The sequence below is a fragment of the Rutidosis leptorrhynchoides genome, chromosome 3 (genome assembly GCF_046630445.1).
Source record: "Rutidosis leptorrhynchoides isolate AG116_Rl617_1_P2 chromosome 3, CSIRO_AGI_Rlap_v1, whole genome shotgun sequence".
Taxonomy (NCBI): domain Eukaryota; kingdom Viridiplantae; phylum Streptophyta; class Magnoliopsida; order Asterales; family Asteraceae; genus Rutidosis; species Rutidosis leptorrhynchoides.
In genome coordinates, this window is record NC_092335.1 from 607,931,659 (window position 1) to 607,955,341 (window position 23,683).

General features: G+C 35.0%; 2 protein-coding genes across 2 annotated transcripts; both read left to right on the top strand.

The window, feature by feature from the left end:
* The first annotated feature begins 448 nt into the window (after positions 1-448).
* Positions 449-8,634, top strand: LOC139902229 (cytochrome P450 76C1-like). Its single transcript, XM_071884874.1, has 2 exons — positions 449-1,375; positions 7,956-8,634. Exons 1-2 carry the CDS (start codon positions 449-451, stop codon positions 8,577-8,579), a joined length of 1,551 nt encoding a protein of 516 aa, XP_071740975.1. The 3' UTR covers positions 8,580-8,634.
* A 6,342-nt stretch (positions 8,635-14,976) lies between these two features.
* Positions 14,977-16,104, top strand: LOC139902230 (uncharacterized). The gene has a single exon (XM_071884875.1). The coding sequence runs from the start codon at positions 14,977-14,979 to the stop codon at positions 16,102-16,104; it is 1,128 nt and encodes a 375-aa protein (XP_071740976.1).
* Positions 16,105-23,683: the final 7,579 nt, after the last annotated feature.

Sequence of the window (23,683 nt, forward strand, 5' to 3'; positions counted from 1 at the left end):
TGATTCGTACACCACCTCAAATTTGCCATACACCACTAAATAAATTATTTGGACATTTATACCCTTCATTTGGTGGTGTATGACAAATTTGATATTGTAAAAGAAAGGGTAAAAATGTCTAAATAATTTATTTGATAGTGTATGGCAAATTTGAGGTGGTGTACGGATCAACCCCTTTTCATAAAAGCCATCATTGTATTTAGTTTGAATTGCCAGAATGTATGGGTGGTCTGCAACTTATGGCATTACCTATCATTCTCATCCTTGCAATTATTATACCTATTAATATTAATATATAGTATTCGTTTGCTTTTCAAAAAAAATAAAAAAATTAAATAAACTTATAATATTTCTTAATTGTGACGTATTGGAAAACGTGCCTAGACCAATATATATGTTAAATGAACCATTGTTTTGCATTCAAATCCTATCATTTACTGTTTACAATATGGTACAACTAAACAACAATGAGCTTATTACTATGGTACTTGCCACCATTACACTAGCCATATTAACTATTTTATGGTTGTACAAGGTGACACTTTCGAGCCCCAAATCGTCATTGCTACCCGGTCCACGTTCGTTGCCAATTGTCGGTTACCTCCCATTTCTAAGGCGGGACTTTCACAAACAGATTACTGACATGGCGTACACTTATGGTCCCATCTTCAAATTCCATTTGGGATCCAAACTTTTCGTGGTGATAAACACCCCGGAATTAGCAAAGGTTGTGGTTCGTGATCAAGATGAGGTGTTCTCTAACCGTGATGTTACAATAGCTGGATCGGTAATATCTTATGGAGGTCAAGATTTAGTATTGTCTAGCAACAACTCTAATTGGCGTAACCTTCGTAAGATATTTGTTCATGAGCTTTTAAGCAACAAAAATCTTGAAGCGTCTGGTTCTTTTAGATCAGACGAAGTTCGAAAAACTATCAAAAATGTTTTTGGCAATATTGGTAAAGAAGTAAACATTAGTGAGATTACTTTCTTGACTGAAATGAACGTTTTAACGAGCATGGTTTGGGAAAATACATCACTAGAAGGTGCAAAAGGTGTTCATCTAGTACAAGACTTACAGATGGTGGCTTCAAACATTGTTGAGATAATGGGACAACCAAATTTGTCTGATTTCTTTGCAAGGCTTGCGTGGTTCGATTTACAAGGTATCGAGCGAAACATGAAGAAGACACTCAATAAAATGGACCGGATTTTAACAAACATTATTGAAGATCGGGTCAAATATAATTCAAAAAAGTCACAAGATGGAGATGGGCATGAAGGGAAGAAAGATTTCTTACAAATATTATTAGATCTCAAGGACCAAAAAAATTCAGCATCACTTAGCATCACTAAGTTAAAGGCACTTCTTTTGGTAAGATTATACATACTACTACCTTCATCTGTCAAAGAAAAATTGCATGTACTTTCTATATATTTTCCAGTTTTACATTTATTTTTTTCTTTCTCCTTTAATCGTATCCAAATACATAAAGGCATAATAGAACATAATGTTTTTATTCTTTTCTATTTATGAAAGTGGGCAATTAATTTAATACATTTTAAAATTAAATAGTGAACAATAGGAACGGAAAGAGTAATATAAATGGATCTTGATCCGATCATTTTGCATCAACTAAAATGGATCTATATTTGAGAAATGGTCCAACTTGTGGACTAGAAGTAGAACAGATCCATTATCCATCCAATTAGCTGGGGTCTTTAAGATTGTTGAGTTAAGTGTTTATGTATTTATTTTGACAACATACAGGCTGCCAATTTAGAAAAAAAACACCATTTAGAAATAAATAACCTACCACCTGCCAATGGGGCTTTGCCTCATTGGTCACCATGTTAACATGGTGTTCGAGGAGACCAAGGGTTCGAGTCTCGGGGGGGGGGGGGGGGGGGGGATTTTCGTGAATTAACTCTAACCACTAACATTGCCTTTCAAAAAAAAAAAAAAAAAAAAAAAAAAAAAAAAAAAAAAAAAAAAATAACCTACCACCTACTAAATTTTATAAATTAACATTATCCATAACGTTTGTCAATAGATTAACCTATAGCGCTACCTCAGCACTTTAAGATAGTGGAAATCCCGTAGATTATTGAGTATTATTGATCAACTATACATAATGATTACATGAACATTCTAGAAACCCTATGACAAATCTAACTATACAATTAAGTTGGACCATAACTATACACTACTAATATATTCTGATACTCCCCGCAGTTTGAACGGGAGTAATTACAGACGCTCAAACTGAAACGTAAATACATAAATACATACTATAAAGATATAAACACTATGAACATAGTAGAACTATAAATATAGCTAGAGTCTTCATGTTGGAGCTTGTCGACTTTACTTCTTGGCTTGATTTCATTTGTAGCTTGACAAGTTTTGGAGGCTCGTTTTATTGAATTAATAAAAAGAATAAAAAAGGAAGATGGGACGGATTTAAAAGAAAAATCATTGAAGATACGTTGTTTTTTGTTTTTGTTTTTTTTTTTTTTTTTTTTTTGAAAGGAAATACAATAAAAGAAGTAGAAGATTTGAGAAGATTCATAGGAATTTTTTTATAATTACTTTAGAAAAGAACTAGAATTACGAAAAGAATTTGAGAATAAGAGAAGAATATGAGATATGGAAAGAATTTAAGGATTAAGAAAGAAATATATTTTCTAACGAAAACAACGAACAAGAATTGGAGATATTCAAGAAAAATTGTAAGTAAATTAAGAGGTGTGAAATAAATATAGCTCTACGTAGCAAATTAAAGAAAGTTTGAGAATTTGAGAAGGTCAAACTTGACCAATAAACGACGGTTTTTTTTTTTAATTCAGAAGTAAATAAGAAAATAAGATAATAGATTGGATTAAGAATTAATATGATGAAGATATAGCGAGATAAAGAGAGATACAGTGAGTCGGTGCCGTGAAGAATCATGAAAAAGAGAAGGAGAAATAACAGAGTTGGTGTCTTTTTTTTTTTTTTTTTTACTAAAAGAAATATATATTAATATAAATAAGGAAGATTTATAAAAGTAATACACATGAAGAAAATTGAAGAGAAGTTGCAGCAGATGAGAATAGATTGCGATCACCGATAGACCAAAAGTTCGAATAACATATATATTTAGTATGAAAAGTATAGTAGAAGAAGATATTATGAATACTGAAGAAGATTTAAAGAAAATTGTAGTTTGCGGACGGGGAACGCGAAGAGAAAACATGTAAGAAAAGCGGCGGCTAATCGGTACTCGGTGGCGGCGGCTAATCGGTACTCGGTGGCGGTGGCGACAAAGAAAAAATAGAGCAGTTGAAAACCTTAGGCTCTGATACCATGAGAGAATTAATAAATCGTATAGCCCAACAACATGTTCAACATATAAGTCCAAGAGTCCATCCTTTTCAAAAACCAATTGGTGATAGAGGAATTCTCTTAGACTTATATGCATACATTTTTTTTGTCCTATGGCCAATGTGTGATGACTTCCCAACACGCCCCTCACATCGAGGCGTGGAACGGTTGTAGAGATGACGACACGATAGCGGCCTGACTCGATCTCATTGTAGCGACGGCGGCACACACATGGGCCTGACTAGGACTCGCTTTGTAAAACCGCTAACCTGAGCTCTGATACCATAAAAGATAGTGGAAACCCCGTAGGTTTTTGAGTATTATTGATCAACTATATAATGATTATATGAAAATTCTAGAAACCCTAACACAAATCTAATGGAACGAGTCTATCTATACAATTGAGTTGAACCATAACTATACACTACTAACATATTCTAATAAGCATGTCCTTGCAATCCATTACATAACACTAGCATCAATAACATACTCCTTTACCATCCATCAAATGAACCCAACTAAGTTTTTTTTGTTTTTTTGTTTTTTGTTTTTTTTTAAGGCAAGGTAATTATATTAAACGAAATATAAAGTTCTACAAGAGTTACCAAAAGGAAACAACATACAACACGAAAACAAAACAATTACATTACAAAGTATGAACCTGAAAATAAGGTTGTGGAGATCGCAACATCAAGCCGCTCCCGGAGAAGTGATCCAATTTTGCCAATTGAGATTAAAACATTTACTTCTTCGTGATATCCAGTCAAAAGAAAGAGCTTGTAATTCGCAAACATAGACAGTTTAGTACCCCTTTTGTTGTTAAAAACCAATTCATTTCTATTCTTCCAAATTAAATAGCAAACACACCAACAAAGACCTTGCCAAACCATTTTTTTGTTATCGGATGTAAAGTGAGCAAACGAACCCTCGAAAATGTCTTCTAACCTTGTGATGTTGAGATTAATGCCCCGCTAATTAAAAACCTTTAACCAAATGTCTTTTGCAAATTTACACTAAAATAAAATATGATCCACCGATTCAAGATTATCATCACAAACCGGACACCTCGTACTATGTAAATCGATGCCCCGTTTATCTAGTTCAACACTTACCGGTGTTCGACCTTTTCTTGCCCGCCAAATGAACAACTCCACCTTCTTAGCATTAAGCTATTTTTTAGAGACTTCAAAGGCGTGTTATCAACACTTAAAGCACGTTTATCAATTAAATCCTTGAGATTTTAACCGTGAAAATACCTCTCAAATCAAGATTCCATCTCCATCCGCCCGGCGAATTGATCTCGAAGCTCACTGATATGATGAGTTCAACCAAATCATCCAATTCAGAACCCGTCCTACCGGTCGGAACTCGCACCTATTGCCAATTAAAAACAGGACCGTCACCACCATGTGAAATACGCTATCTGAACAACACATTTTTGTTGGAATCGAGCCTGTACAGCCTCTGAAAACAATCCCAAAGCCTTGTAGAACCAATCCAAATGTCGTCCCAGAAATAAATAAAAGAACCGTCACCGATAGTACGTGAAAATGTGCTAGTGAAGGGTAACCCAACTTGATCCACGCACTTGTCTGCATCACAAATGTTAGCCCAAAGACTAGGAAATGTGTTTCGAACAAGCCCCTCACCCATTTCTAGCCCACCATTAGAACCGTATATACTCCGAATAACTCTCCTCCACAAAGTGTTGGTTTCGGTTTTAAACCTCCACCACCATTTGCAAAGGAGGGATAAATTTTTAATTTTCAAGGATTTAATATTTAAACGTCCTTCTTCGTGAGGAAGAAGGATTTTTCCCACTTAACCTAAGACATTTTTGAATTAGAACCCGACCCGCCCCAAAAAAAGATACGACGCACACTCTCTTATTTTTTTTTTATTACGCAAGGCGGGGCACGAAAAAGCGAGTGTAGTAGAGTGGTAAACTCGAGAGGACCGATTTCACGAGAGTTAGACGACCACCAAATGACACCATTTTTGCTTTCCATTCCGCAAGATGATTGTCGAATTTTTCACAAACCGGAGACCAATCTTTTAATTTTTTCATCTTATTACCAACCGGAAGGCCCAAATAAATGAAAGGAAGTGATACGAGTTTACACGAACACCACCCGACTAAATTATCTACCTCGGATATTGCAACATCCACACCCTAAAGTTGGCTTTTAAAAATAATTTACCTTTAAACCCGAAGCTCTTTCGAAACACTCTAATAAGTACATAAGATTCCGAGCATTTCTCTACTCCATTCACCAAAGAAGATAGTATCATCCGCGTATTGAAGATGCGAAATCACTATCTTATCTTTCCCAATATCGACTCCCTTGTACATCCCTTTCTCAACCGCAACTTTAGTTAAAATATTAAGCCCTTCCGCCGCAATGATAAACAAAAAAGGCGAAAGAGGGTCTCCTTGTCTTACTCCCCTACCTAAGGAGAATTCCTTAGTAGGAGAGACATCAATAAGAATGGATATAGACGCGGAACTAAGACACGAAGACACCCATTTTCTCCATCTATCCCCCAAACCCATGCAATTCATTACTTCTAGAAGATAGTTCCAATTAATCGAGTCGAACGCCTTTTCGAAGTCAACTTTGAAAATAACCCATTTTTTTTTATTTCTTTTAAGATCATCCACTACCTCATTAGCCACAAGAACCCCATCAAGAATATATATACCACTTAGGAAAGCACTTTGCTACGAAGAGATAAGTCTTGGAATTAGTTTCGTATACGGTTAGAAAGCAATTTGGAAATAACTTTATAATAGCTTCCAATAAGACTAATCGGTCGGTAGTCGTCAAAACTTAACGGGTCTAACTTCATCGGAATAAGCGAGACAAAAGATGCATTGCAACCCATCGAAAATTCACTATTCTCCCAAAACCAATTAATAGCATCCACTATGTCCCCTTTAATGATATACCAAATTTTTTTGAAAAACCCCATGTTGAAACCATCAGGCCCAGGGGCTTTTGAACTTCCACACTCTTTAACCGCTTCCCAAATTTCGTTTTCCCCAAATGAAACTTCAATGCTTGCAGCCTCCTCTATAGAAACTGAAGTGTAACACTCTTAATAGATAATCCAAAAACAAAAGCCAAATGTCCCGTTCTCAATTATATTTCACAACCACTTGGGCTAGCATGCCCATTCAAAAGAGCTCAAGTGAAGCTTGCTAGTATTGGTGCCATTCAAAGGAGCTCCCTTTCATGCTCCCAAAAGCGGACCAATATTAGAAATCTATATACTAATATAATCAATCCCAAACACCCCCTTATCCGTATATATAGATTGAATTTTTCGAGTAAATTAGTTAACATTCACCCAATCTCAAACGGAAATTTGTTTTCTTAAGGTTTTGAAATTAAAACTCAACTTATATATCATTTTGACCAAGACAGGTTTGTCATGGGAAATTAATCGAAACAACGTTTTTTGGTATGAAAAATTAATCCCAAACACCCCTTTATCCGTATAATGTTTCGCCCTTTTATATGAAAAGTTGTGAATTTCCCCTATTACATGCAAGATGCAACACGCAAGGGTTGGCTTAAGTCTTGCGTGTTGTTGGTCCCGTTAATCACCAATACGGATCTTTGGGTCATTAACAAAGCATCGATTTACATTCAAGAACAAAAGTAATGAAGCCAGAAGAGTAAACATAATGAATCAAAGTTAACTCAATATTATTATATAAACGTCGAGATTACATGATTTAAACAAAGAAACAATGGTTGGCCAGGGGAGATCGAGCATGATCTCCCCTATGCACTGGTATACATAGGCTATACACGGGTTTGGGCTTCATTCGTACCAATGGACTCAACAGTCACAGATGCTCCTGTAACTGACCAGTTTCATGCGTATACATCTAGGTGTACAATGTAATAATAAACGTTATTCGTCTAGCGACGACCATACAAAATATGCATCAACACATGTCCCGATCATGACCGAGAAATCAAGTCGCGACTAAGAATACCTCAGTTATGATCAGGAATGCAAATCGCGACCAGCTATTCCTCGGGTAATGCCCTCACAAGCTCATGACGAGACACCCAAGTCTTGATTTTTCATTGTTTGAGGCATTATATTAAACAATTGGTGTACAGGACCGAGTAATCTTGTGGTAATCAGGTCCATGACCGGGACACGACCAAGATCGCAAATCGCAACACGCAACATTGGTCTGACTTGCATGTTTTGTGACCTGGTCATGACCTAACATTGTTGTAGCAAATTACAATTCCTGGTCATGACATAATTGTAATGAAAAAAGGAAAAACTTCAAAACATGGAAAAGGCATTGATTTCTCTTTTTACATTTACGTTTTTGTAAACTAAACTATAAAAAATTAACTTGATTCTTCTGCTCGTTTATACCTCATAGTTAAGTTATATAGACGGAGTTCAACTTGAAATAAGAGGAATATTAAAAAACTATTTTTTTAAATCTCTTATTTAGAGCCCTTAATTTATGCTTTTATTAACATACTAAAATTACCAATTTATACCACCCTGAAAGAACTTTAGAGCATACTACTGACTTTTGAGGTTTCAGGACACTATGGTTGCAGGAACCGAAACAACAGCAACACTTATCGAATGGGTAATGGCAGAAATTATAAACAATCATAACGTGATGAAACAAGTACAAGAGGAATTAACAAAAGTTGTAGGAACAAACAACATAGTAGAAGAATCCCACATCCCTAAACTAGAATACTTACATGCAACTATCAGCGAAACATATAGGTTGCACCCCGTAATCCCTTTCTTATTGCCTCGAACGCCAAGCGAGGATTGCATAGTAGGAGGGTACACCGTCCCAAAGGGTTGTTCCGTATTTTTGAATGTTTGGTCAATCCATCGAGATCCTCGGTACTGGGACAATCCATTAGAATTCAATCCCGAGAGGTTCTTGACGAACAAATATGACTACAATGGTAATAATTTGAAGTTTTTCCCATTTGGATCGGGAAGAAGAATGTGTGCGGGTATTCCATTAGTTGAGAAAATGACAATGCTCATCTTGGCTTCGCTCTTGCACTCGTTTGATTGGAGCTTGCCAAAAGGTATCGAAGCGCAAGACCTTTCAGAAAAGATGGGCATTACACTAAAGAAAAGCAAACCACTTTTGGCTATTCCATCTCAAAGGTTGTGCGATGTGAGCCTTTATAACTAACGTGTGAGTTTGTGTCTTATTTATGATCTGGCGATAATGTTAAATCGTTAGCAAGGAAATGTTAGATTGTTTAGTAAAGTAAAGAACATGAATATGTTTTTATGTTAAGCTTTCAATCCATGACTCTGCTTATAAAATAATGAATTAGTATATAAGTAGATGCCCTTTATTAAAATGAATATTGATATACTTCATCTTACATTTCTTTTCTATTTGATCGATCAAACGAACCTCACAGTATTGTGAAGTTTTTCGCAACTAGTGTCCTAAATGGATCCCTCCTCTTCAAGTTCAAGATTTTCTTTCGAAACTGATTAGGCGTTGAATAGTTCATAAAATTGTATCTGATTAGCCCCGTGTTTCTAATCATTTGTACAATTTTCGATTTGTTCTTCTTTAAATTCTTGTTTGCTTCCGCGATATTTTGTTCTCGGTTCATAATCTAAATCATTCAAAAATCTCATTTCAATATAATATGTTTATTAATTTGTAAATAATCATTCTGAACGAATACTCAAAATGATGTAAATTACCATGTTAACCTTTTACACAAATAAATAAAATAATATAAGTGAATCATAATACAATTTTAGGTGGTTATTACATAAAATGAATATACTTAATGGTTAAAGGATAATTAAAACTATAAATAGTTTCGCGCAAATTTTAATTTCATTAAACACCACTTGTCATTTAGATGTTATAAACAAATGCAATGAACTGTAAATGATTCAATGATCACCAAAGGTCTTTGGCCTAGCGGTATAGAGGAGCACCTGTGACATTTAGGAGAGTTTTCTCTAGGATTCATTTAAGATTCAAACCCGGCCCGCCTGACCTTCGTGATAGTTTAAAGATCGAGTTCCCCTAATGAGATTCAGGTTTCTTTCAGAAAATGTGTGCGTGCGTAACAAATGATTTCAAAGATGGTTAATACCTATCTATGTGCAGTGGCGCTTCTAGAATCAAAACCCAATGGGGTCCCAAAAAAACTATCCACTAACTTACTTGCACAAAATATTGAATGTGTCGGGTCAAGTCGGTCGTAATTAAAACACAAACGTAAAATTGGATAATACTCGCAAAATATTGCGTTGTTCATATTTTTTACTATTGTCATAACAACAACGGTCATACTAGAAGTAAGCTTTTGTTAGCCCAACATTATTAGGCCATGTGTTCTTGTATTTGGGCTAAGCCCATGTTATTATGTTAGGGTTATGCCTTATATATGATTGTATCATGTACCGATGAAAACTCAATAAACAATACGTAATATTGCATTCCAGCATGGTATCCGAGCCTATACCTAAAAGGCTAAAACCTCTCAATTTTGAAATCTTCATCAATTTTTTGACGGCTGTGATAATCGCCTAACATAGTCACGAACAAAAAAAAAAAAAAAAAAACTAGTTCTATCCCTTCTTCATATTTTTCTCTTCTTTTTTTTTTTTTTTGTTCCAACGATCGACGTAATCATCATCTAATTCAATTATTTCTTTTCATTTGTGAGGGCTGATTGCTTGTGAAGTATTACGTCATATACCACCAAGCCACCAATTGGATTATACTAATATCATTATAGTACTCCATCTTGAAATCTTGCAAATAGTGTCTACTGATATTTTATCATCTTAAGGCCACAACATCATTCCATCATTGCATCAAATAATTTTATTATTTTCTAGGCTGTTCTTGCAAGTTGAATCAACCGACACATAATCTTGGAAGTTGCAAAGTCAATTTTGTATATGGAATATTATCCAGAGCATCTTTCTAGTCTTTCGGAAGTCCAGTTGTTAAATATTATACATGCCCAACAAAGTTTAATAGACCAATATGGATTAAATCAACAAATTATGCAAGCTCAACAACAATATACTCAAGCCCAGCAGGCCCAACAGCAGACTATTCCTCCTAGTGCATTCAGTGCAATGACTCTTCAGGATTACAATGGTGCCGGGTGGCACATGGATACCGGTGCATCCACTCATCTTACATCTTGCATTAATAATCTTAGTACTATTTTTAATAATTGCAAATATCCTTCAGTCGCCGTAGGTAACGGGAACACTATTCATGTTACCAACACCGGCCATAGCTTGTTACCTAATGGTCACAGATCCTTACACTTACATAATATTCTCGTTACCCCAAATATTGTAAAAAATCTCATTTCTGTCCGTCAATTTACTCGTGATAATATTGTTTCTGTTGAATTTGATCCCTTTGAATTTTCCGTCAAGGATTATCTGACGCACCGTCTTCTTCTTCGATGTGACAGCACCGGGGATCTCTACCCTGTCACTTCGCCATCTCGTCAACATGCTCTCACTATTAGTCCGGTTACCTGGCATCAGCGTCTTGGTCATCCAGGGCATGATGTTTTTCGCAAACTTCTTTCCAATAAAGATATTATTTGTAATAAAACTACGCCCTCTGTTTTGTGTCATGCGTGTCAACTCGGCAAACATGTTCGTCTTCCCTTTTCTGTTTCTAGCACTAATGTTACTGCACCGTTTGATATTATTCATTCTGATTTATGGACTTCTCCTGTTTCTAGCATTAGCGGTTTAAAATATTATATTATTTTTCTTGATCATTACACGCATTATGTATGGGTTTTTCCGTAACGAAATAAATCTGAAGCACTAACTAAATTCATCGAATTCCGCACCTTTGTACAAACTCAGTTCAAGCAAGAGATAAAAGCATTCTAATGTGACAACGGCGGTGAATTCTATAACACCGCCTTCCATCAACTCCTACAAACCAACGACATTCAATTCCGATTCTCTTGTCCTCATACATCTCAACAAAACGGAAAGTCCGAACGTATGCTCCGCACCATTAATAACCTCATCCGTAATCTTCTCTTTCAAGCTCATCTTCCGCCAATCTACTGGGTGGAAGCTCTCCACACGGCCGCTCATCTTCTTAATATTCTCCCATCTTCCTCCATTAATCATGAAATACCACACACCCGTCTCTACCAGCGAAAACCTACATACACCAACCTTCGCGTCTTCGGATGCCTTTGTTATCCCCACCTTAACACCACAAATAAACTCGCGCCTCGATCCACTCCCTGCATCTTTCTTGGCTATCCATCGAACCATCGGGGCTACCGTTGCCTTGACTTAACCACAAATAAAATCATTTTGTCTCGCCATGTCACCTTCGACGAGACATCTTTCCCGTTCGGCTCTATGACACCGACTCAACCTCCCTCTTACGATTTTCTTGATCCTACTCCTAATCTTTTCTCCTGCTCCTTCCATCTCTCTGACTCCCCTTCTGTTCCGGAGACACAACCCCCTCCAAATAAGGCTACTGATAATACACAGCCCACTACTACCTCTCTTCCGAAGACACAACCTCCTCCAAATGAGGCTACTAATAATACACAGTCCACTACTACCTCTCGTTCGGAGACACAGCCTCCTCCAAATGAGGCTACTAATAATACGCAACCTACTACTACCTCTCTTCCGGAGACACGCCCTTCTCCCACTGAGACTACCACCTCTACTACCTCCCATTCTACTCACCCTATGATTACCCGTACTCGTCTTGGTACAATGAAACCTGTCCAACGACTTAACCTCCACACATCTGTTATCTCTCCTGTTCCACGTTCTTACCCTGACGCACTCCATGACCCCAACTGGAAACAAGCTATGACTGACGAATATAATGCTTTAATTAACAATAGTAATTGGAAGCTTGTGCCTCGCCCATCGGACACGAATATAGTTCGCTCCATGTTGTTATTTAAGTGTAAGTTTAATACATATGGTAACTTAAGCAGGTATAAGGCGCGACTTGTTTCTAATGGTCGCAGTCAGCAGATTGGTGTTGATTGTGATGAGACATTAAGTCCGGTTGTCAAACCGGCAACTATACACACAGTTCGCAGCTTAGCGATTTCTCGACACTGGCCTGTTCACCAGCTAGATGTTAAGAACGAATTTTTTCATGGTCAGCTGTCTGAGACGGTTTACATGCATCAGCCTCCGGGCTTTCGGGATCCTAGGTGTCCCAACCATGTCTGCTTACTTCAAAAATCTTTATATGGCCTCAAACAGGCCCCACGCGCATGGTTTCAGCGCTTTGCAGGGTATGCTCAACCCCTTGGATTCCACCACAGCCGATGTGACACTTCTTTATTAATTTATCGTCAGGGATCCGACATTTCTTACCTCCTCTTGTATGTGGATGACATTGTGTTGACAGCATCCTCCGCTAGCTTGCTTCAGCGGATTATTCAGTCCTTACATAAGAAATTTGCCATGCCTGACTTAGGAGCCTTAAATTATTTTCTTGGCATCTCAGCATCACGCACTGCCACTGGTATGTTCTTGTCTCAGAAGCAGTATGCCATAGAGATTCTTGAGCGAGCCGGTATGATCTCTTGTCAGCCGTGCAGGACCCCTGTTGAGCTAGGCGCCAAGCTCACTGCCCACGATCCGTCTGTGCAGGACCTGACTTTATATCGTAGCCTTGCAGGTGCCCTACAATATCTCACCTTCACTCGTCCAGACATCTCCTATGCAGTTCAGCAGATTTGTCTTTTTATGCATGACCCACGGGAGCAACACTTACATGCTCTCAAGCGGATTCTTCGTTATGTTCATGGGACTATTGACATGGGATTACAGTTATATGCATCGTCCCCTACCTCTTTGGTTGCTTACTCTGACGCTGACTGGGCTGGGTGCCCTACAACTAGACTCTCCACTTCTGGGTATTGTGTCTTCCTTGGCAACAATCTACTCTCATGATCTTCGAAGCGACAACTTACTCCTTCTCGCTCCAGTGCCGAGGCAGAATATCGAGGAGTTGCCAATGCTGTTGTTGAGACACGCTGGATACGTAATCTTCTTCGTGAGCTTCACTGCCCTCTCACCTCTGCTACACTAGTATACTATGATAATGTTAGCTCCGTCTACCTTGCATCTAATCCAGTCCAACATCAGCGGACCAAACACATTGAGATAGACATTCATTTTGTCAAAGATTTAGTTGCTCAGGGACAGGTCCGGGTTCTACATGTTCCGTCAAGATATCAGTTTGCAGATATCTTCACCAAAGGCCTTCCATTTGCTCTATTCGACGAGTTCAGATCCAGTTTGAGCATTTACCGTACTCCCGCTCCAACTGCGGGGGGATGTTAGCCCAACATTATTAGGCCATGTGTTCTTGTATTTGGGATGAGCCCATGTTATTATGTTAGGGTTATGCCCTATATATGATTGTATCATGTACTGATGAAAACTCAATAAACAATACGTAATATTGTATTCCAACAGCTTTTACTTTTGTCTAAAAAGTTTCATACAATTAAATTCATCCATAATTGTCCTATATATGCAAGTAGACAATCATTCGTAAATTGAAGTATCTTAACATGTTAATAATAGCTGTCAAATTCAAAATCAAAAGACAATTTTATTGATACATCAGTAAAAAAAATTAGAGTACCAAAAGACAATTTTATTGATTACATCAGTATCATACAAGATCAATTATTTAAGAAAACTAATTATACACATATATACATGATACATCAATAAAATTAAAATATATACAAGATACATCGGCACTAAAAAAATTTCAATTATAAACATACATACTTAGATGAAAGATCAATACCAAAAAAATTACAGTTATAAACATAAACTAAACATATATACTTAAATGAAAGATCAATCATTTGATGAATTTAATTATAAACATATATACATGATACATCAGTAGCAAAAAAGCTCAACCAAGCTATATTTTATATAGAAAAGGCAATTTGATTGATATTAAACAATAATACATATGTACATCTATACAAAAGAAATAGTTTAGTCTCATGAATGTACAAATACTTACATAATGATGGATGACTCGGATGAAGAGGGAATGACACGAAATTAGAAATGACGGAATGAAATCATATATGATCGTCGATGGTCACTAGACACAAAGGAAATAGAAAATTGGATAGGGCTAAGTTTATTTTTATTTAATTTTTTTAATATTTAAACTGTTCATAATATAAAATTATAAGCGGACTAATTTCAAATATTTTTGTAGTCCAAACTATCAAATTTTAAATTCTAAAAGTATATGAGGTCACATTATTATATTTAGTGATGTCCTATACAAAAAAAAAAATTTGTGATAAATTTCGAAAACTAATGATGTCACGGAACTTTGCAGGGTTACACATACACTCGCCACTGTCTATGTGATGATGCAACAACTTGCTTTTTAAAAAAAATAACTTAGATATAAAGATAAAGATAAATAAAGATATATATACGGATTAAAAAAAAAAAAAGATTAAAATTCACCACCCGTTAACAAATTAAACGCAACGGGTTGTTTTTTGCAATTTATGCAAATGATCACTGTTCGCAGCAGAAGCAGCAGCCATGGCCAGAATTACAAGCTATTTCTCCACAATTCATCTTCAATCTTCCTTCATCTCCTTCACAACTCACCCACTAATTTACAGCCTCATCATTTCATTGTTGATTACCTAATTAACTCACTCCATTTCTCAAAACAAGAAGCCATAACAACTTCAACTAAATTACTCCACTTGAAATCCATCAAAAACCCGGAATCTGTTATCAATTTTCTCAGAACCCACAATTTATCACATCCCCAAATCCAATCCATTGTTATTTCACAACCTAAGATCTTATCGAAAAGAGTTGATAAAACCCTAGAACCCAAATTTAGGGTTTTATCAGAAGCAGGGTTTTCAGGTTCGGATATTTTAACTGTTATTAAAAAGGATCGTAATTTATTAGATAGAGGCTTGCATACATTCATTGTACCAACTATTAATTATTTGTTGAGAATTTTGGGTACTAAAGAAAATGTTGTTAAAGCTATAATTAGGTCACCTTGGCCTTTTTATGGGAAATACATTAGGGTTAATGTAATGTTGTTAGAAAAATATGGGCTTTGTAGGAATGGTATTAAAAGGGTTGTATTAAGCCACCCAGGTTTGGTAACTCAATATCCTGTTAGGTTAGAAGAGAAGCTTGTTCAAGTTGAAACGGAATTTGGTATTTCACCTGGTTTGGGTATGTTTTTTCATGGTCTGTCGGCTCTTTGTTCGATGAATAAGTTGAATTTACGGAAAAAGTTTGAGTTGTTTAGGAGTTTCGGGTGGTCTGATTCGGATGTTGAGATTATTGCTAAGCGTCAACCAAAATGTTTCACACATTCTGAAGAAAGGTTAAGGAAAGGGTTGAGCTTTTTCATGGAAGAAGTTGGGTATACATCTTCTCGGTTAGCTACTTGTGGGATTGTTTTGATGTATAGTTTCGAGAAAAGGGTGAAACCGAGGTATCGTTTATATAAGGTTTTAAGAGATGAAGGGGTGATGGTTAAAGAGTTTCATTCTATATTATCTTTATCGAATATGGATTTTATGAAGAATGTTGTGCATCGTTATAAGGAGCATATATCGGAGCATTTGTATGAAAGTTATCTCAAAGACATAAACGGAGAGTAGAAGAATTTATATTTGAGTTTACAAAATTCAGGTGATTCATCTTGCATTTCTTTTTATTGTTATCTTCTCTACATGGTTAGTTTATGCGTTGGTTATATGCAAATTTAGTTGGAAAGAACTATGAATCCTCTCATTTATTACAATTTGGCACTAAAAAGTCAGCAAAAATGCTTTAAGGTGTTCTTTAGCTTGGATCCTATCAGTAAACCGTGGATAATTTGTTGTAGTTTTTTCTTATACATTAGCTGAATGTACTTATTTTCTACCACTCTAAGATGTCATGTTACAAAGCTAAAATTCACGCATTAGTTGAAATGTTGTCTTTGCACATACTCTTTAATTTTGGTTTGCTTGAATATTGATGTTCATGGTGATTAGTAACAAACTTATTAGTACTCCAACAAGTTTTCTATATGGTTTATTAAGTAGCTTGATTGGTAGGATGAAATAGTAGGTTGATAAATTGTTACTCATTAATTTTTAATACTTAGTTTGTAGCAATGAATGAATGAACACACGTGTGATGACTCGGAAATTTCTGACCAAATTTAAACTTTATCTTTAAATGATTTAATGTTTCCGATACGATAAGCAAAGTCTATGAAGTTGAATTTCAAAATTTTAGAACTGTTTCATGTATTAAATTACATTTGAGTGCTCTCGACGATTCATGAACAATTATATATATATATATATATATATATATATATATATATATATGTACAAGTAAAAACGACTTTCCTACCGTAAAACACTATTTGCTACAGTAAAATGACTTTGCTACAGTAAACACTATTTGCTACAGTGGAACCGTATTTTGCTGCAGTGCTACAGTGAAAACGACTTTGCTACGGTGATTTGCTACAGTAAACACTATTTGCTACAGTAAACACTATTTGATGTCGACGAACTAGCAAACAAAAACAGGATAAGGCGGCCATGCGATCGCATGGCAAAAACACTGAAACCTCATGCGATCGCATGGGGTACTGTAGCAGGCCAGAATCCTATAAAAGCTCGAGCTGGTTTCCACATTCCTCTGTATTATTTTTTATATTTATATTATTATTATTATTATTATTATTATTATTATTATTATTATTATTATTATTATTATTATTATTATTATTATTATTATTATTATTATTATTATTATTATTATTATTATTATTATTATTATTATTATTATTATTATTATTATTAAGATTAATATTATTATTAATCTTATTATTATTAGTAGTATTAATATTATACATAAAATACTACGACGAAGTCTTGAGCGTATCACTTTCAAAATGGTTTTTCGAGCGGGATAGAACTAAGGAAATTATGGGTTATTGCCAAGGAGGTTATGGGTAATGTTCGGGGGTATATTTAACCTAGTGTTTATCATCTCCGTTACGTCTACGTACTTTTCTGAAATATTGAATCATAATATTGATACGTAAACATTTATATTTTATCTTTTATAAATTAATAGTGTATACATGTCTAGTGCTCGAGTATATATATTTATACATGCTTGTATACTAAATTTCGTTGTTAAACAGTTTATAATAAATCACGAATTAAATACATATATGATGGGTAAAAGGTATATGATATACATGTTTTCGGAAAGCTGGCGAAAAATCAATAACTTTTCATTTAGATATCGAATAGTTTCGAGGAACAAATCAAAAGATATGGTCAACTGAATTATAATTGACATTAATTGGAATTGCTTTTTGAATATGCAACTAATACTTAAACAACTTGTTTACGAGATTGATAAAATGGATTTTTGAATATTACCAACCGAGTAAATGAATCCTTATATAAGGTACGTCTCGTTTATTGAACTATTGTCAAAATTGACTTTTTGAAACAACTTTGAATAACTTTTGTATGTCAATTTCGAGCATTAGAATTGTGATACACTATGACCTGACCTAGCTTGATAGACATTTATTGACCAACATATGTTCTCTAGGTTGAGATCTACGATTATTTGATATACCGAGTTTCGGTCACATTACGCTGAACAACTTTATGTGCTGCTAAGGTGAGTTTCATTTGCTCCCTTTTTAAATGCTTTTGCAATATATATTTTTGGGCTGCGAATACATGCACTTTATTTTAAACAATGGACACAAGTACATACTAAATTCTATACTGAGTTTGAACCGAAAATCCCTTAGCTTTGGTAACTAGTAACTGCCGGTTATAAGAACTGGTGGGCGCGAATAGTAGTATATGGATCCATAGGGCTTGACATCCCCGTCTGTTCCAGGTATAGAAACCCTAGCCTGAACTATAATACAGACGTATGCTATTTGAGTTTAGTACACGTTGGTTTGCGTGTATTGTACATGTTGGTTGCATGTATGTTAAAACAGGGGTACTTATTATAACGTTAAAGTTTAGTTACCTGGGTGCTTAATCTTGTAGAATATTTTGATAAACGTTTCTGGATGAAACAACTGAAAACTTGTGATTCACCTTTACATACAGATTATACGAAACAATAAAACTATGAACTCACCAACCTTTGTGTTGACACTTGTTAGCATGTTTATTCTCAGGTTTACTAGAAGTCTTCCGCTGTTGCTTATATGTTAGACAAGCTATGTGCATGGAGTCTTATATGACATACTTATCAAGGAAACGTTGCATTCACTAAATCATCACCATGTATCTTATTTTGACTGCATTGTCAACGGAAGTACTATTGTAAACTATTATTTACGGTGATTGTCTATATGTAGAAATCATCAGATGTCGAAAACCTTTGATTTAAATATTCATTTATGGTGTGCCTTTTCAAAAGAATGCAATGTTTACAAAACGTATCATATAGAGGTCAAATACCTCGCAATGAAATCAATGAATGACGTATTGTCCATATGGATTTGGAGCGATCGTTACAGTTGGTATCAGAGCGTTGGTCCTAGTGAACCAGGTCTTGCATAAGTGTGTCTAACTGATAGTTGTTAGGATGCATTCGTAAGTCTGGACTTCGACTGTGTCAGCATGTCAAAAGTTTTGCTTATCATTTCTTGTCGGAAATTACATGCTTATCATTCTTAAGTCTAGACACGTTTTCCTGCATTTATTGCATAAATAGTGTATAGACAAAAATTCATATCTTAGCGTATCTGTTACTGTAAACTTTTCCTGACATCTTCCGAAAATTCCTCCGTGATTTATGGAATTTTGGTATTATATATACATATGTAAATTATGTATTGAAGAGTACCAATCTAAATTCTATAATCTATTTCATATCAAAAATCATCTCTCTAATTATACAAGATGGATCCCGTATCTACTTCAAATTCCTTAAACTCCGACAGCTATTCCGATATGGATATTCACCTGAATTCCGAAGACAGTGTAACAGGAATGGATCAACCAATCAGCCATCACCTATTCTGGATGAATTGGGGATGGGTTCGTAGCCTACTTAATTATTGGAGATAAGAAGAAGGCGATCCCTTCCATCCACCACATTGCCCTCTTGGCGAAGAACCTGAAGCACTTACCGGCGAACCTGTTCATAATACCATTTTCTCTCTCATCTCCAGAATATCTCATCATGATCATATACTCTCTCAAATTCTGGATCTTATTCATCCGCTCGTCCGAACCGCCAATCATCCCGGTGTAGTAGAAGAAGTCAACGAGCTTCGCGCTCGGGTAGTGGCTTTAGAGAATATGGTGCAAAGGTTACAAGCACCAGCAGAATCTCCGGCATCAACAGTACCACCGACAACAACACCAACAGTACCATTACCACCACCAACAACATCCGCACCGCAAGTCTCAACATCACAATATGTACCTTGAACATCAACGTCATACGCATCGTAGTTACCAAGAAATACCAGCAACACTAACCGATGAAGTATTAACTAATTTCCCCTGAAGAAATTTTATGTATATTTAATATATATGAATTTTGAAATCAAAATAAATCTTTTTGTACTAAGCTATTACGTGTAAATCTTAACTGGTAGGTACTACTCGGTTAGTTCATATTACTAATATGCAATGATGTACATCCTCCCTTAACAACTTAACCATTGTTAACTACAATCTCTGTTTCAACTTAATGAATTTCATTTCATAATAAACCAAGTGTATTATTCAATTACATAATTGATTTTACATTTTCATTTTCGATGTACTCGAAACTTTCCAGAAAACATCATCTGTGCCTTGTAAGGTTCACAAAGATTCCACAAGCATCAACATCCTTCACCGAGAAATAAGAATAAATGATGAAGTATCGATTACATTAGCGAAATACTCCGCAAAGATTAGGTAATCTTTAATGTTTTAGAGATTAATCATTTCTAAGTCAAGTCGAAAATCAAATGCGCTTAATATGATATTAACTCATTAAATCTGTATTAGATTTAAAAAAAATATACATACATATATTTTCATAAAGACGGTAATAAAATTTTTTTTGTACAAAGTATTAATTGTGAAATCTTTAACAGGTAGGTACTACTCGAGAAATATTTAAGTTCACAATTAATATGTTACACTGTACATTCTTCAACTTTGATTCAAAAATCATTAATTATACTCACTATCTTCACAGTGATACACAATCGTTTTCATACAAATTCAATTACATATTCTGATATTGACGGATCAGAATCCAAGTCATAATTCTGAAGCGGTGACATCATTCTTAGATCTCTACATCTTTCAAAGCTATACTTTGACTTCAAAACTGTGAAAGATCCTTTAGCGTTGTTAATATCGAAAATAATCTTGCAGTCCCTTTTCAAAGTATCCAGTTTATCACACTTTCAACTAGTCAAACTTTGATTTTTCAGATTAGTCTTATTGTAACCTTGACATATACGTTCTTGTTACTGGGGAACCTTTTATGTTCCACCACATTAGCAGTAAATTTACCAACAACTCCATTGATCTTTGACCATTCGAAAAATCCTTATACTCATTGAAACCCTATCATTTACTCATCTGCATCTTGTAACGAGAATTGCTATACGAATTATCAGGAGTTAGCAATCAGTATTTTGAAATCTTGCAGCACGTCTACACCACCAGTTATATGTGTACATATAACGTCTACCTCCTGGACTTACATACTTCGAATGTGAAGTTTCCAAAAAACACCTTAAACTACGAACTAGTTCTCGAAATCTTGAAAAATGCTGATGAAGCAGCAAAAACTGTAAACGACCTTAACAGTAAAAAGTTTGATGATAAAGGATAGTGTGCTGGCAAAGCTCAGAAAAAGAGAAAGTTTGGAACTGAAAAACGGATTGAGCAAAGTATGAAGGAGGCTGTGGATAAATCACAAGGACGAAACCTGCCTTCAAAGAATCCAAAAGATTCAGTATCTGCTGAAGCCATTAACGAATACCTTGCTTCCGAATCTAAACCCTTGCGAACAATATTCTTCATCATCCTCTGATATTAGAAATTCTAAGATATCATCGTATCTTTCATTATAAATATCCTCCATATTTCCGGAGATAATTTTATAATCATTCTTATCAGAAATCAATTTTCTCCTTACGATATCTGTGTTACACCATAAAAGAAACTATTTTAGTTCTAAATTCTGAAACTTTCAAGTTTAAAATATAAATGTTTTGAAGTAATGTTGGGAATTGAAGCATGGGTTAGTAAAATATAATGACACTTGATCAACGTGATTATATTACAGTAAGTCATGCTGAGTTTCTAATGGAACGTGATAAAGGTTCACAGATCACACCCTCATCATGAACCATGTTACATAACTCTTTCATTATATTTAACCTCTAAATATATCAAAAAAATATTTTTCTTGATGATTCGGTCTTTTCCAGATATTCTGGTAATTTGACAAGTCAGATTGTGCTATTACCATTTCTTTCTTAGAACATTAGTTATGTTCATCTGAAACTTCATATCTACGAATTCTGGACCATTATCCGCTTGACTTAAGGTCGGGAAGAGAAAACGAAAGCATGAAGCTCCGAAATATAATGGAGAATATAAAGCCCGATAACAACCCCGAAATTACAAACCGTGTATATCAATGCGTATAGCAATATAAAGACACGGGAGAATGAAAAACACTATAACCCCAAGGTAATAGTAGAAGAAAATAACTTCCTCTGGTGGCAGATGAAAAAGAAGAATGAAGGATACGATAGCCAGGAAAATATCAAGAATCAGAACTGAATTAAGCATTTTCACAAACTATTGGGATGTATGAAATAAAAAAAAAATGAGATTATAGGAGTGGTGAAAATAAATGAAACGGAAGAGGTCAATTTATAGCGAAAAATCAGACATAGCAATCGAGACAGATTACGCATTTAATCAAAGAAAATGCTAATTTCTGCAAATTCCGAAGAATCAAATCTTATATAGATTATGAAGATTTTCTATTCCTTAAATTCCGAAAATCAATCGTTAATACGTCAAAAGTTAAGATGAATCTCTATTCTCCATTTCACTCGATTACGATAACTTCTCTCATACGATTCGAGTAATTGGATTGCTTTATCCATATAATTCAACGGTGATAAAATTCTATTTATCAACTCATATTCGTCATGAAAACATTTCTATTGTTAGCCATGACGACCTCACTTAAATTTCGGGACGAAATTCTTTAACGGGTAGGTACTGTGATGACCCGAAAATTTCTGACCAAATTTAAACTTTATCTTTAAATGATTTAATGTTTCCGACACGATAAGCAAAGTCTATGAAGTTGAATTTCAAAATTTTAGAACTTTTCATGTATTAAATTACATTTGACTGCTCTCGACGATTCATGAACAATTATATGTATGTATATATATATATATATATATATATATATATATATATATATATATATATATATATATATATGTACAAGTAAAAACGACTTTCCTACCGTAAAACACTATTTGCTACAGTAAAATGACTTTGCTACAGTAAAGCACTATTTGCTACAGTAAACACTATTTGCTACAGTGAAACCGTATTTTGCTACAGTGCTACAGTGAAAACGACTTTGCTACGGTGATTTGCTACAGTAAACACTATTTGCTACAGTGAACACTATTTGCTACAGTAAACACTATTTGATGTCGACGAACTAGCAAACAAAAACAGGATAAGGCGGCCATGCGATCGCATGGCAAAAACACTGAAACCTCATGCGATCGCATGGGGTACTGTAGCAGGCCAGAATCCTATAAAAGCTCGAGCTGGTTTCCACATTCCTCTGTATTATTTTTTATATTATTATTATTATTATTATTATTATTATTATTATTATTATTATTTTTATTATTATTATTATTATTATTATTATTATTATTATTATTATTAAGATTAATATTATTATTAATCTTATTATTATTAGTAGTATTAATATTATACATAAAATACTACGACGAGGTCTTGAGCGTATCACTTTCAAAATGGTTTTTCGAGCGGGATAGAACTAAGGAAATTGTGGGTTATTGCCAAGGAGGTTATGGGTAATGTTCGGGGGTATATTTAACCTAGTGTTTATCATCTCCGTTACGTCTACGTACTTTTCTGAAATATTGAATCACAATAT